Source organism: Mauremys mutica, chromosome 12 (genome assembly GCF_020497125.1).
Source record: "Mauremys mutica isolate MM-2020 ecotype Southern chromosome 12, ASM2049712v1, whole genome shotgun sequence".
NCBI classification, from domain to species: domain Eukaryota; kingdom Metazoa; phylum Chordata; order Testudines; family Geoemydidae; genus Mauremys; species Mauremys mutica.
In genome coordinates this window covers 3,407,613-3,423,406 of record NC_059083.1, presented here as the reverse complement: position 1 = coordinate 3,423,406, position 15,794 = coordinate 3,407,613, and the positions used below count along the sequence as shown (strand labels likewise).

The 15,794-nt window shown below is 53.9% G+C and overlaps 2 protein-coding genes across 2 annotated transcripts in view; one reads left to right on the top strand and one right to left on the bottom strand.

The window, feature by feature from the left end:
* LOC123345793 (endothelial zinc finger protein induced by tumor necrosis factor alpha-like) overlaps positions 1–15,794 on the top strand; it is a 1,203,704-nt gene that overhangs the window by 97,201 nt on the left and 1,090,709 nt on the right. The window lies entirely within an intron of this gene.
* LOC123346413 (H-2 class I histocompatibility antigen, Q9 alpha chain-like) overlaps positions 1–15,794 on the bottom strand; it is a 36,181-nt gene that overhangs the window by 14,326 nt on the left and 6,061 nt on the right. The window contains exons 2-3 of the mRNA XM_044983803.1: positions 15,572–15,578; positions 5,576–5,844 (exon numbers count right to left, since the gene is read on the bottom strand). Of these exons, the coding sequence (XP_044839738.1) occupies positions 5,576–5,844; positions 15,572–15,578 (276 nt within the window). The remainder of the gene's footprint in view (positions 1–5,575; positions 5,845–15,571; positions 15,579–15,794) is intronic.

Below are 15,794 nucleotides of genomic sequence, written 5' to 3'. Positions count from 1 at the left end.
TTCCCTCCCCTGCTCCATACTGAGCTCACCTCCACGCAAGCGCCCAGTCCCCCAGGCTGGCACTGCCCATAGCTCTCTCCTGTCCGGCCTGGCTATGGGAAACACAGGCGCTGAGCCCCATCGGGGAGGTGCTGAGGCTCCAGGGAAGCTGGACTCTCCTGTCCGGCCTGGCTATGGGAAACGACGGGCGCTGAGCCCCATCTGGGAGGTGCTGAGGCTCCAGGGAAGCTGGACTCTCCTGTCAGGCCCAGCTATGGGAAATGACAGGTGCTGAGCCCCATCCGAGAGGTGCTGAGGCTCCGGGGCAGCCGGACTCTCCTGGTTGGACGCACCGAGGTGTGAGCAGGCAGGGACAGCAGGAACGACTGGAGCTCTCGTGTGCACTCACCGCAGTGTGTCCACACACAGCACACACCATGCAGTGACACCGGGGCAGGCTGAGACCTCCTGCAGGCTGCTGGCCATCCTGAGCAGAGCAGGGAATTGTCCCATCTCTCCTGAGCAATAACCCCTGTGAGACTGGGTCATTCTCACTCCTAGGTGAGGTCTCTGCAGGGTGGGGCCCAGGTGTCTCTCTTCCTGGCACAGAATGAGCCCGCAGTCCCGGGATCCGGAGTGCCTGGGAAGTGGTTTGTGCCGCTCACCCTCTGGCTGGAGCGTCGCTGAGGATGGCCAGAGGTGACCCCTCCCTGAGGGCAGCGACCCTGACAACGAACCCGCGGCAGGTACCTGGGGCTGCGGCGAGGCCGACGGGCGAGGAGCTGAACCGGACGCGCTGGGATGCAGAGGTGACACTGAGCTCTGCGGTGACGCTGACGAAGGGGGGTGGGCCGGGCTGCGTCTCAGCTCCATGGAGCACAGACAGGCCTTTGCGGATCACCATCAGGGTGGGACTTAAACGTCTGTCTAATCGGGGCTGCCCGGGGCTCTCCTGGAGATGTTCCAGACCGAGCACGTCCCATTGCCCCGATTTCTCCTGGAGCAGGGCCAGGATGGAGCACAGGCCCGGTCCCCTCTCTGGGGCTGGGCTGGTCCTACGGGCCCCGTCTGCAGCAGATGGGGGACAGCCGCCTGCACCCCCCCTCTCCTGAGGGGCTGGGAGAGAGGGAGAAGGGGCCAATCTGGGCAGAACCAGCGCCCACGCTCCCTGGACAGCGCAGAACTCACCTGGTGCGGGGATCAGAGAACAGGGATCCGCACGCTGGAGAATACGACCCCCTGTGCGCTGCTCCGGCCCCGTCTGCTCTGGCGGCGAGTCACACGGTGACTGGGACCAGAGGCTGCCCTGTGGGTGTCCCCCCGGATCAGCCACCTCTGGGTGTCGACACTTTCCCTGCAGTGCCTGGGACTGTCTCACCTGCTGCACGCCTGGTCTGGATGCTGGGAAGGAAGGCCTGGGTTTACAGCAGGATTTACAGCCCCTCGGCGGCCTTGGCAGGAGCCAGGGGCATCTTTGCTTTGTCTGAGGAGTCGCCCGATGCCTTTCCCACCGATTCCCAGCTGGCATCATCCATGCGCTGGGAGGGGAGTTCAGGTCACTACGGCCTGGCCAGCTGCCTTCGGCACCCAGCTGCACACGCCGACAGGTAACCGCGCTGCAGCCCTGGCCCCTGCCGAGCCCCGCGGGGCGTCCAGAGGGGAGTCGGACCGGACGGCTGCTTCCAGGGGAGTCGTTCTGAGCCCCCAGACCCAAGCACTTGCTGTATGTGGGAGGGCCAGGTTCACCCAGGCCGGCCGGTCCTGCGGGGCAGAGCGTGGGACGCAGCAGGGCTCCGAGGGACGCGGGGGCTGCCTCGCGGTGTCTCCAGGGCGCGGTGTCCATCCTCCTGGTCAGGGGCCGTAGGATTTCAGTCTCCCTGCAGAGGCCCTGCCGTGTCCCGAGCTAGGGGCGTCCGTGCTCCATCGGCCTCAGGAGAGGAAATGAACTCTGGCTCCGGCTGGTGCTTAGCCCCCTGCTCCGTCTCTCAGGGCACCCTCTCCTCCCGGATCACGTCCGTCGAGGCCGCGCTGATCGGAAGACGAGGCCGGTTTGGGAACCTCGGGGTAACACTGCTGAGCGGGGTCCCTGCTGTTCTGACCTGGCTCCTCCTCGTCCATCTGAGACGTTCCCTCGGGCGGTCGCTCTGAACTGGACACCGCCCGCTTCCACGTGGCTTCGAAGAATCCCGCCTGGAGGAGTTTCCTGCTCTCCTCTCCTGTGGCTCCTGCTCTGAATCCAAGCGCTGTCCCTCCTCCCGGGGGCACTGAGGGCTCCTGCGCCACCAGACCTGGATTCCTGCTTCCTTCCCTCAGCGCCGCCCTCCCTGGAGAATCGGCAGCAGCAGACTCTGAACCGGACCAAGCTGCCGGATCCTGCGCCAGGGTTTAGCTCCCTGGAGCAGCTCTGCTTTTCCTGTGGCCTTGGGGAGGAGGAGGAGGCTGACGGCCGTGGGGACTGGTCCCCCTGCCCCGTGGCTGCTCCCCAGCGCAGTCTGAGGGTGACAGGACGTCTCTCGCCGGCAGGGCTCAGAGGAGGCCCTACCAGAGGGGAGGGTCCCGGTCCCTGGGCCTGACCCCACTGTGTGCCCAGCACTGAGTCCCTGGCCCGTGTCCCCGGAGCAGGAGGCTCTGACCGAGTCTGCACAGCGCAGGGCACCCCGGGGAAAGGTCGCTACGGCGGGTCCGGGTCCATGATGGGAAATCCCAGGGTTCGACCCCTGTGCTGGACAGAGCCCGGCAGGGACCGGAAATCTCCCCCGGGGATCGGGCTCCAGCAGGGGAGGGAAGGCCCTGGGAACACGTCTGACGGGGTGAGGGGATGAGGTGCCCAGCCTGCGGCTTTGCTGCCCAGACTCAGGCCAGGGGCTCCAGGATGGTCCCTGCCCGGCCGGCTCTGCTGGGACGTGCTGGGCGGCTGGCACAGAACACGCAGAGACCCCCAGCCAGGGGCCCGAGGGTGTGTGTGGGTCAGGCAGCCCCACCCACCCCTCTTCTCCCCCACGCTGCTCTCCACGGGGGTGAGCGTGGGGGGGGGCACCGATGGGGTCTCGGAGGAACCAGGCCTGTAGCTCCCCCGTGTGGGTGGGGCCCAGACCCACCTAGACAGGCAAACTCTGCCCTGCTCTGCAGCAGCACCCTGGGGACCCCCCTGCAGCGCCGGGGGCAGAGCGGGAACCTGGCGGCTCCTCCGGCAGCGACTGGCAGGTCCGGCTCTGCCCGGGGGCTGCAGCCCCTGGGGACGGAGCCGGGAACGCGCAGACGGGAGGAAATTCTGGTGTAAGATCCCAGGCTACTGAAGCCGATCTCACGAGGGGTCCGGGCCTGACGCGGGACGTCTGACCACTCGGGGCTGGGACGCTGATCTCCAGCCGCCCCTCCCAGCCCCCAGCAGCCGCCTCCCTGCAGGGCCCATCCCAATCACACCCCCACCTCTGCCCCCCACTGGCCCTTCCCTAGCCCAGGCCCCTTCCCTGGGGCTCCCCTGGCCAGGAGGCGCCGCCCAAGGCCCCACGGGGCTCTGCCCTGGGTGGGGGGAGAGGAGGCAGCGCAGGGGGAGGCAGCAGGGCCAGGACACCCCGGGGTGTGGATCTTAAAGCTCAGGGCTGGGAGCTGTTCCCAGGACGGGGGGTGTGAGGGGGGAGACACCCCATTAGCGAGAGGCCTGAGACTTGAGAATGGGGGGCAGGAGGGGGGGATGGGGGGCAGGAGAGAGCAGAGCCCCCCCCCATATATCAGCAGCAGGCGGTGAAGGCCACCCCTGCCCCTGCAGCCCTGATTGCTAAGGGAGGGGAGGGGGTGTGATGGAGCAGGAACTGTCTGTGTGGGGGTTGGGAGAGCCGGGGAGGACTTTAGGTGAGAGACAGGACCTGAGCTTGTAACCTGAGCTAGGCAGTGGGGAGGGGAGAAAACACCTTTGCCCGGGAAGCTGGACAAAGGCAGAGAGCCTGCTAGAGAGGGTTTGGTCAGCGGCCTGGGGCTGGGTGGTGCAATACAGGGAACCCCAAGCTGGGATCTAAGCTCCCTGAACCCCCAGAAGGACTCAATTGAGGAGTCCTGGCTGAGCCCACAAGCTCTGCTGTAGCCTGCGTTCCTGTGTCCAATAAACCTTCTGTTCTACTGGCTGGCTGAGAGTCACTGAGAGTTCAGGAAGAGGGGTGCAGGGCCGGACTCCCCCAAATCTGGCCCTTCTGGGGGTTCAGGGAGCCAGAGGGGGATGTGGGAGAGGGTAGGAGGAAAATTTGGGGGGGGAGAAAAAGAGGGCTGTGGGAGGGGGTAGGAGGGAATCTGGGAGGGACAGTGGGGGGGGCTGGGGAACCAGGGGTAAGCAGGAGGCTGCAGCATCACCAACCCCGAGAGCGAAACAGCCAGACAGACCCACACCCCATGGGAGTGTTTGTGTGTGAGTCCGAACTCCTGCTCCCCTCGGCTCTGAGCTGGGCACCCGGGAGAGGGGGGGGAGGTCCTTGGGGGGGAGGGGGCTGGGCACTGCAGGACAGGCTGAAAACACCAAAACTCACACGCAGACTAACGGCCCCTGCCCTGTATTGCTGAGTGATGGGGGGACCCTGCTCCAACACCCGCCTGGTCCCTGCCCAGGGACACGCGCCAGCTCCCTCGCCGGGCACCTCCCACCCCTGACAGTGCCCCAGCCAACCCCCCCCTGAGCCAGCAGCAGAGGGGGAGGCGGGGGGGGGGTGAGTGCGGCTGGGCATGGGGAGTGGAGCTCATCCCTGGGATCCCCCCCCCATGTCCCCCCAGCCCCCCTTCACACACCGCTCCTGGGGGATTCTCTGCCACTGCTCCCACGCCGAGGTGCTGCAGTTACACCTTCTGCCCAGCAGGGGCTGCTCCGGCGCCAGAACAGCCAGCGGGGTTCCCCGCCGCACCCCACAGCACCCCGCCCCACCGCACCCTGCCCCAGAGCACTCGCGGTGGGGCCAGGCCGGGACAGCTGGGTGCAATGGGACCTTCTGGCCTTCGCACCGGTGCGGCTCTGCCTGGGACTGAGCACCCCCGGCCTGGGGGGCAGGGCCCCGAAGGGGGGCAGGGGCGGCTGGACGTGGGGCTGGGAGCAGAGGTCTCGGGTGTTTTGGGAGGGGACAGCAAGAGAGTCACACTTTGGAGAGTGTCAAACACTTTCTGTCACATGAACCCCCCCACCCTGCAGCCCCCCCACGAGTCCCTCTGCCCCCCACATTCACAGTGACCCTGTGAGAAAGTGCCCCAGGGTCCCTCCACCCCCTCCCCCATTCACACCAGCTCCCCCCCCTTTGCAGCCCCTCGGGGCCCTTGTTCACAATGACACCCCCCATGCGCCCCCCCAGTTGTGAACACCAGGTTCCCATGAGGGGGAGGGGATGGACGCATCTACCATTGTGACACTAATACCCCCCCGTGGGTCACCCCCACACCAACACCCCCAGCCCCCACCCTCCTGTGACTCCCTCTGTCCCCTCCCCCCAATTCACACCGACCCCCCACGGGTCCCCCTCCTCCACTCCCTCCACGCCGACCCCCCCAACCTGGTGAGTCCCTCTGTGCCCCCCGCTCAGCCCGAGCCCCGTGTCCGGTCGGGCAGTGACCGGCCCCCACTCACCCCCGCTCTGGTTGTAGCGCCCGCGCAGCGTGTTCAGGTTCGCTCGGAACCCGGCCTGCCAGCCCTGGGAGATCTGCGTGTCCCGCGCCCAGTACTGCGCGTCCACGGCGCCCTTCACCCACTCCGCGCGGGGCTCCGCGCTCCGCCGCTCGCTGTCGTAGTCCATGAACAGCTGCTCGTCCACGTACCCGACCGTGATGAACTCGGGCAGCCCCGGGCCGGGCTCCGACACCCCCGTGTAGAAATAGCGCAGCGAGTGCGGGCCTGGGTCTGCGGGGACAGGGACGTCAGAGCCGGGATCGGGCACCGCGGGGGGGGAGAACTCGGGAGCGGCCACGTGGGAGGGAGGTGCGGTGCGGTGAGCCGACGGAGAGCGGGGGGAGGGGCAGGAGGCTGGACACCCCCCAGAGGAGGCGGGGCCCATCGCACGGGACCGAGGGGCGGGGCTGGCCCGGCCCCGGGAGGAGCAGGGTGGGGGAGGGGCAGGGGGGCCGAACACTCCCCTGGGAACAGGGGGGCAGCAGGGGACTGTGAGGAAGGAAAGGGGTCCAGGAAGGGGGCAGGGAGGGGTGAGGGGATCAGGGCTGGAGGGGGCATGAGGGGGAGGGGAGCAGAGATAGGATGGGGGAGCAGGTCTGGAGAGAGTGAAGAGGGGGAGGTCAGCACATTATCCCAGGAGCCACCCACAGGGGGGATAGGGCGGGGGGAACCCAAAGCTTGGCAGGGCTGCAGGGGGGGCCAATGCTGGAGGGGCCCATGAGGATCAGGCAGAGAGCAGGGCAGCAGGGGGGGTGAGGAGGGGGAGGTGGTTATGGGGGGAAGGGCTGGTGGGAGGAGGATGAGGAGGTTATGGGGAGGGCAGCACTTTGGCCCAGGAGAGGATGGAGAAGGGGGGCAGGTAGGAGATGCAGGAGCTGAAGCATGGGGGAGTCGGGGGGGGGGTCCAAGCTGCAGGGGACAGGACCCAGGGCCCCGGCTGCGCACACACTCGGTCACTGATTCAGCCTGTGGCTGCCCCCCAGGTCCCCTGTAGGGATCGGGGTCCCTGTTGTGCCAGGCCCTGCATGAGCCCTGCCCCATGGAGCTCACGGGCTGCTGCCCCGTCCCTGCTGTCGGGTTCACCCCACGGGCCAGGTCAGAGCCAAAGAGCGTTCTGGGAGCTCAGACCCTGGAGTTGCCATGTGGACCCTCCCTCCCCCACAGAGCCCCACAGGAGCCTCCCTCAGGGCCTTGTTTGCTAGTTAGACCAGAGCCCTCCTGTGCTGGGCACTGGACACACGCCAGGGACAGCCCTGGCCTGGCTTAGCTCTGCCTGGTCTCCCCCAGCTCAGACATAACCAGACACAGACGCCCCCTTTTCTTCCCCTCCACTCCTCCGGCTGGGGATCGCCCTGTGTCCCCCCCGTCAGCACCAGCCACTTTCCCTCTCACTCCCCTTTGTTCAGAGCCCAGGGGCCCAATCCGGCGAGCAGGGCTGCTGCTGCTGCTCCTCTCTCGCTGACTAGTTATCAACTCAGGGGAGCAGGGGGACTGGCCCCACTGTCTCCCACCTCCTCGGTGAGGGCTCCAACCACGTAAGAACAGCCACACTGGGTCAGACCAAAGGTCCATCTAGCCCAGGGTCCTGTCTGGTGCCCCAGAGAGAATGAACAGAGCAGGGAATCATCAAGTGACCCATCCCCTGTCGCCCATTCCCAGCTTCTGGCAAACAGAGGCTACAGACACCATCCCTGCCCAGCCTGGCTAATAGCCATTAATGGACCGATCCTCCATGAACTTCTCTAGTTCTTTTTTGAACCTTGTTACGGTCTTGGCCTTCACAATATCCTCTGGCAAGGAGTTCACAGGCTGACTGTGCATTGTGTGAAGAAATACTTAAACCTGCTGCCTATTAACTTCATTTGGTGACCCCTAGTTCTTGTGTTATGAGGGGTAAACAACACTTTATTTGTTTTCTCCATACCCGTCATGATTTTATAGACTTCTATCATATTCCCCCTTTGTTGTCTCTTTTTCAAGCTGAAAAGTCCCAGTCTTATTAACCTCTTCTCATACAGCAGCCCTTCCAAACCCCTCATCGTGTTTGTTCCCCTGCTGTGGAACGTTTTCTAATTCCAATACACCTCTACCCCGCTATAACACTATTCTTGGGAGCCAAAAAATCTTACTGCATTATAGGTGAAACTGCGTTACATCGAACTTGCTTTGGTCCACTGGAGTGCGCAGCCCCCCTCCCAGAACTGCTTTACCATGTTTTATCAAATGAGTGTTATATCGGGGTAGAGGTGTAGATCTTTTCTGAGATTGGGCGACCACAGCTGCAGGCAGTATTCAAGATGTGGGCGTGCCATGGATTTATATAGAGGCAATAGAATATTTTCTGTCTTATCGATCCCCTTCTTAATGATTCCCAACATTGTTCGCTTTTTTGGCTGCCGCTGCACATGGAGTGGCTGTTTCCAGAGAACTATCCACACTGACTCCAAGATCTTTCTGGAGTGGTAACAGCTAATTTAGACCTCATCATTATATGTATAGTTGTGAGGAGGTTTTCCAGTGTGCATCACTTTGCATTTATCAACACTAAATTTCATCTGCCATTTTATTGCCCAGTCACCCAGTTTTGTGAGACCCTTTTGTAGCTCTTCACAGTCTGCCTGGGACATAGCTATCTTGAGTAGTTTTGTATCATCTGCAAGTTTTGCCACCTCACTGTTTACTCCTTTTTCCAGATCGTTTATGTATATGTTGCATAGGACTGGGCCCAGTACAGACCCTCAAGGGACACCACTATTTACATCTCTCCATTCTGAGAACAGCCCATTTATTCCTACCCTTTGTTTCCTCTTTTAACCAGTTACCGATCCATGAGAGGACCTTCCCCTCTTATCCCATGACAACTTTGCTTAAGAGCCTTTGGTGAGGGACCTTGTCAAGGGCTTTCTGAAAGTAAGTCCACTATATCCACCGCATCCTCCTTGTCCACATGCTTGCTAACCCCCTCAAAAAATTCTAGATGATTGGTGAGGCATGATTTTGTTTTACAAAAACCATCTTGACTCTTCCCCAACAAATTGTGTTAATCTCTGTGTCTGATAATTCTGTTCTTCCCTGTAGTTTCAACCAATTTTCCTGGTACTGAAGTCAGGCTTACAGGCTGTAATTGCCAGGATCATCTCTGGAGCCTTTTAAAAAAATTGACATCACATTAGCTATCCTCCAGTCATCCAGTACAAAAGTGGATTTAATGATAGGCTACATACCACAGTTAGTAGTTCTGCAATTTAACATTTGAGTTCCTCCAGAACTCTTGGGTGAATGCCATCTGGTCCCAGTGTCTCATTACTGTTCAATTTGTTCCAAAACCTCCTCTAATGAGACCTCAATCTGGGACAGTTCCTCAGATTTGTCACCTAAAAAGAATGGGTCAGGTTTGGGAATCTCCTTCCCATCCTCAGCCATGAAGATTGATGCAAAAAATTAATTTAGTTTTTCTGCAATATCCTTATCATCCTTGAGTGTTCCGTTAGCACCTCGGTCATCCAGTGGCCCCACTGGCTGTTCAGCAAGCTTCCTGCTTCTGATGAACTTACATTTTTTGTGATTACTTTTTGATTCTTTGGCTAGCTGTTCTTTGCATTCTTTTTTGGCCTTCCTAATTCTATTTCCACACTTCACTTACCAGAGTTTATGCTCCTTTCTCTTTCCCCCCCCCCCCCAATAGGATTTAACGTGTACTTTTTCTAAAGGATGCCTTTGTCTCTCAGTGCTTCTTTTACTGTGTTGTTTAGCCAGGGTGGCACTTGTTCAGTTCTCTTACTGTGTTTTTTTAATTTGGGGCATACATTTAAGTTAAGTCTCTATTACAGCATCTTTAAAAGGTTTTCATGCAGCTTGCAGGGATTTCACTTTTGGGACGGTACCTTTTAATTTCTGTTTAATGAGCTTCCTCAGTTGTGTGTCGTTCCCCTTTCTGAACTTAAATGCTACTGTGGTGGCTGCTGTGGTGTTTTCCTTGCCACATGGATGTTTAATTATATTATGGTCACTATTACCAAGTGATCCAGCTCTATTCACCTCTCGGACCAGATCCTGTGCTCCACTTAGGACTAAATCAAGAATTGCCTCTGTCCTTGTGGGTTCCAGGACTAGCTGCTCCAAGAAGCAGTCATTTAAGGTGTCAAGAAACTATCTCTGCATCCCATCCTGAGGAGACATGTACCCAGTCAATATGGGGAGAGTTGAAATCCACCATCATTATTGTGTTTTTTTTTTTAAATCTTATAGCTTCTCTGATCTCCTTGTGCATTTCACAGTCACTATCACGATCCTGGTCAGGTGGTCGGTAATCAGGGTGGATAAAAAAAAATCTAGGATTAAAAAATAATAATCAGATTTTTTTTTATAAAATGCTTTTTTAGGAAAAACCTATCTAAAGATACATTACAGAATAGGGATTATAAATTCTAATTCTATAGTATGAGACGATATATTCATGTTATGTTTAGGAAAAGTTTTGTAAATTGAGTTCCAATAGTTCATGGATTAGGGACCCAATTTTAAGGGGCTCCAGGGGCTTCAGTATAAATTATTTAGGTTAATCTTTCGGTCTACCCAATGGGACTCAGTGCTCAGTCTAGAAGATATCCGTAAAGATGCTTAGTTTTGCACTTCTCACACCGTGGATTTGTGTCTCCAGAGATAACATGCTTGTTAATAGCAAAAAAAAAAAAAAAAAAAGTTTTTAAATATATTGAGAGAGGTGAGAAATAACAGACCTCAACCCTATTGTCCCTCTGCAAATTTGTGTACACAGCATCAATCCCTGACCTCTCTCTAAAAGTGCAAAGTTACAAAAAGTTCAATGAACAGAAGATTGTTGGGGGCAGAATAGATCTGGACAAGGAGAAGAAGTCTGGAGATAAACGTGAGAAGGGAGGGACAGGCCATAGAAACAAAAGTGAAACTGTTTGAACAGCGTATTCCAGAAGTCTTGAGGTCTTTCCGAGTGTAGCCTTCATTGATTTGACATCTTCCATACCATTCTCTCACTAGAAGGGAAAACCTATAATGGCAGCAGGCAGTACAAGAGACCCAGTTTGGGAATATTGTAATGAAGTTCGTCTACCTGTGGGTAAGACAGGCATGCACGCAAACAGTGCAACAAAGAAATGCATGGCCTGGTTGCCTGAATGAAACATCACGAGAAGTGCTTCTTCTCAGGAGAAAGCTGCGTTGAAGATGATAAAAGGAACATGTCTGAACATGAAGGATCTTCAGGTTGGTAAACTATTTCATACTTCATTCTTAAAGACTGCCTGTCTTCAGAACTATTGTTGAATTCTCATATTTGAACAAATTATATATCACACACACACACACACACACACACCATAGAGTAGCATCTATCATCTTAGATGCAGTTCTGAAAAAATAAATAGCTGAAATAGGCAGATCTTCCTTTTACAATGTCACCTTTAAAGTAGTGCTGAGTGTCAGTGAATGCAATGAGTAACACTAAATGAGCAGTATGGTAATAATTAAATAACCGCATTGACTTATTTTGTGTAGGAGAATCCATCCTCAACATACAGGATTCTCAAGACTATCCACCTTCAAGATCACCATCATTTTCTATAGTTTCAAAGAAATCTGCCAGTGACAGTGTTTCAGTCACATCATGTATGTCACATAGCCACAGTATATCACCTGTGGCAAAAAGAAAAAATCTCCATCATCCAAAACCAACCACAGATAAGTCTGAGATAAGAACCAGCAGATTACAAAAAGAGGTAACTGATGAAAAAATTGTCCAGTTTGTTTATGCAAACAACTCTCCTTTCCGTATGACTGAGACCCCACACTTCATCAACATGGTTCAGTCATGAAGCCCAGGATACAGTCCACCCAACAGAGCAGATGTCGCAGGCAAATTGCTGGATAAAGTGTATGAAAGAGAAATTGAGCAGTGTGCAAAAGGTCTAGAGGGTGAAATTGTTAACCTGAGTCTTGATGGGCAGAGCAATGTCCACACTGATCCTGTTGTATGTGCTTGTGTGACAACGGAAAAAACAACTGATACATCAGGAAATGCACGCGCAGCAGAATACTTACAAGTAGCAGCAGTAAAAGCTATAAAAAACTGTGGGGGAAAAAATACAAACGTCTAGTACGCAGCTTGGTCACAGACAATGCTGCAAATAATATCCAGGATAAGATACTTAGAAGAGAGTGGAGAGTCCCAAGCTAATAACATACGGTTGCAGTGCCCATTTGATGCACCTCCTAGCCAAAGACTTCGGTGTTCCAGAAATAAAGGCTAATGTTGGAATTGCAAAATACTTCCATAAACAACCACTTTGCAGCAGCTGCTTTGAAAAGAGTGAGAGGAACCAAGCTAACTCTCCCACAAGACGTGTGATGGAACTCAGCAGTGGGCTGTCTGAGCACTATATCAAGATCTGGCCTAATCTGATGACAGTTTGTGAACAAAATTGTGATAAAATAGATGGCACCATCACAGCCAAAGTTCTCAACATTCAGTTTAAGAGAAATGTTGAACACATGTTAAGTACCCTGAAGCCTGTTTCTGTCGCCTTGAACAAAATGCAGGGAAATAGCTGTTTTATTGCTGACGCTGTTGAAATTTGGAAGGAACCGAGTGAGATGTTAAAAAGAGAAATATGCAATGAGAGAGTTAAATTACAAGTATTAAAAAAACGAATGGGACAAGCACTATCTCCAGCTCATCTTCTTGCAAATATTCTCAATACTCGGTACCAGGGTCAAACCTTAACTGCTGGAGAAGAGGAGTTGGCTCTGACATGGGCATCCAGCAACCATCCCCCCCATAGTGCCAACTATAATAAACTTCAGAGCTAGGGTGACCATTCAAGAAATACATGTTTGCTGATGATGTTTTAAAGAAAGTCACCTCAGTGAACTGGTGGAAGTCACTTAAGCACTTGGATTCAGAGACTTTTGAAGCGATAATCTCACTTTTAACAGCAGTAGCTGCTTCTGCCAGTGTAGAAAGAATATTTTCTTCCTTTGCATTAATTCATTCCAAACTGAGAAATCATTTGGGACCCGAAAAGCAGGAAAGCGTCTTTTTCTTTTCCAGATTATGAACAAAGAGGAAAACGAAAGTGCACATGACAGAGTTAGCTGCAGAAGCCAATATTTTAAATTTCTCATGTTGACCTGACTGACACTCAATTTAATTTTTTTTAAACTATTTAAACTATTTTAGTTAACAATTTTAACAAAAACAAACCTGATTTTAAAAACTTGAACGTTTAACTAAATTCAAAATTTATGCTTGTTTTGTTAAATTATATGTTTGCTGTTGAAGAAAAAAAAATCCAGAATACATAACGTTGCTGTTTTAGTTCAGGGGTAGGCAACCAAAGGCGGCACACTAGCTGATTTTCAGTGGCACTCACACTGCCCAGGTCCTGGCCACCAGTCCAGGGGGCTCTGCATTTTAACTTCATTTAAAATGAAGCTTCTTAAACATTTTAAAAACCTTATTCACTTTACATACAACAATAGTTTAGTTATATATTATAGACTTATAGAAAGAGACCTTCTAAAAATGTATCACTGGCACACAAAACCTTCAATTAGAGTGAATAAATGAATGCTCGGCACAGCACTTCTGAAAGGTTGCCAACCCCTGTTTTAGTTAAATAAAACAGTTTAAATGTCTGTCTGGTGATGTTCTCCTCCTAATACAGCATAGCAAGAAAATCCTCCAAATATTAATGATTAACCTGTTGAATTGGAGATATTTATTAAGTCACTGACAGGTGAACTATCTGCTTCAATTATCTTTGGTAAATGAAATAACCAAACAATCCTTCATTTTCTGATATAGCTGTAAAACTAATCTGAAAAGTTTTCAAAATAAATCACTTTAAAAAATGTATAGTGTGTACCTTCTAAACATGAGACCTACATCTCTGAGTTGTGAAGAATATGTATTAAGGTTATAACAACCAACAAGAATGCACTTTTATTTAGAGTCTTCCTGACTAGTAATTTAAATCATGATTTAAATCCAATCCACCCTGTCGGTCATATATCCCTACTGCTATATTCTTATTATTCAAGTATAGAATTACTATCCATGGAGACTCTATGGTACAGTTTGGTTCATTTAAGATTTTTACTTCATTTGAAGCTACGCTTTCTTTCACATCTACTGCACTCCCCCACGAGCACGACCTGTTCTGTCCTTCAGATATATTTTGTACCCTGGTATTACTGTGTCCCATTGATTATCCTCATTCCACCAAGTGTCTGTGATGCCTGTTATATCAACATCCTCCTTTAATATGAGGCACTCTAGTTCACCCAGCTTAGTATTTAGACTTCTAGCATTGGTATATAAACACTTTGAAAACATTACCATTTTTTAGCTGTCTGCCATTATGTGATGTAATTGAATATGACTCTTTCATTTGACTGTTTCTCATCAGATCCTACCTGTGTTTTGTCAACTTCCATCCTCTCCTCCTTACTAGGACATGGAGAATTTCCATTAACAGATCCTCCCCTAAGGGATGTCTCTGTCCAAACCAATCTGGTTCCATTTTGGTTTAGATGGAGCCCACCTTTCTTGTACAGGCTCCTCCTTTCTCAAAAGTTTCCCGAGTTCTTAATAAATCTAAACTCCTCCTCCCTACACCATAATCCCTATACAATTGTCTCATCCACGCATTGAGACCCTGCAGCCCTGCCTCTCTACCTGGCCCTGCGCATGGAACTGGGAGCATTTCAGAGAATGCCACCATGGGGGTCCTGGACTTCAATCTCTTACCTAGCAGCCTAAATTTGGCCCCCAGGACCTCTCTCCTCTCCTTCCCTATGTCATTGGTGCCTATACGTACCACGACCACCGGCTCCTCCCCAGCACAGCACGTACGTCTGTCTAGATGTCTCAAGAGATCCGCAACCTTCGCACCAGGCAGACAAGTTCCCGTGCGTTTCTCCCAGTCATCACAAACCCAGCTATCTCTGTTTCTAATGATCGAATCTCCCATATCTGTCACTTCCTAGTAAGTGGAGTTCCCTGCCCCAGAGAGGTGTCCTCAGTGCGAGAGGACACCACGGCATCGTCTGGAAGGAGGCTGTTGTGATCCATTCTCCCCATCCTCAATTCTCTTCCCCCTCTGTCCCAATGCAAGGTGGGCCCTGCCAGCCCCCACCCCGGCTCACCCCCAACATCTGCTTCCTCCATTCCTGCTCTCGCATTGCAGAGCGTCTCTGGCAGAAATCTCACGGCCAGGCTGACGTCCTCCACCACAGATTCGTTCTCTCCTCCCTCAGTTCTGCCATTTTCCTTGCTACACACCTCGACTTCTCCAGCCTCGCTGGATCCCCCACCCACAGTCCCAGCTGCCTCTTCTCCAACTTCGTCTCCCCCCTCAAACCCTCCCCACCTCCTGCCCCCACCGCGCTCCGCACAGGATCTCTTCCCAGAAACATTTACACAATTAAACCCTCCCCCCACCTCCCCTTCCCACCCTGCAAGTCCTGCCTCCTTCTCCCTCCTCGCAGAGGCAGACATTCCTCATCTGCTCTCCTCCTAACCCCTCCGCTGACCCCATCCCATCTCCTGATCTCCTCACCGCACCCCCCTCCAGTTGTTCCCCCTCACAACACAAACACACGTTAGCGTCTTCCATCGAAAAGACCTTTGGCTCCATTTGCCTCTCCAGCGACCTCCCCTTTTCCCTTTCATCTCAGCTCACTGAACATGCCCCTGCAGTCGCTGTCTGGAGTTCCTGTCCTCCATTCCCTCCCAGACCCTCCCTACTCTGGCTTCCACCCTTTGCGCTCCAGGGAAATCGCTCCTCCAAAGTCTGTAACGACTCTTCCTAGCTAACACTCGCACTCAGTGCTCCATCCTCACCCTGCTTGGCCTGCCAGCCGCCCGACACCGATCACCAGGCTAACCTAGAAATCTTGTTCTCCTTAGCGCTGTCCCCTCCTGGGTCTCCTCCTACCCCTCTAACCACTCCCTCACCATGTCCACCAGAGCATCTCCCCCATCTCCTCTCCAGCTGTCTGTGGGGCTCTGTCCCCCACGGCGCTATCCTGGGTCCCCTTCTCTCCCTCTACACCTTATCTCTGGGCAAAGTCACCCACAAATCCAGCTACCGTCTCCATGCTAACAACTCACAGCTCTGCCTTCGTACTCCAGGCCTGTCTC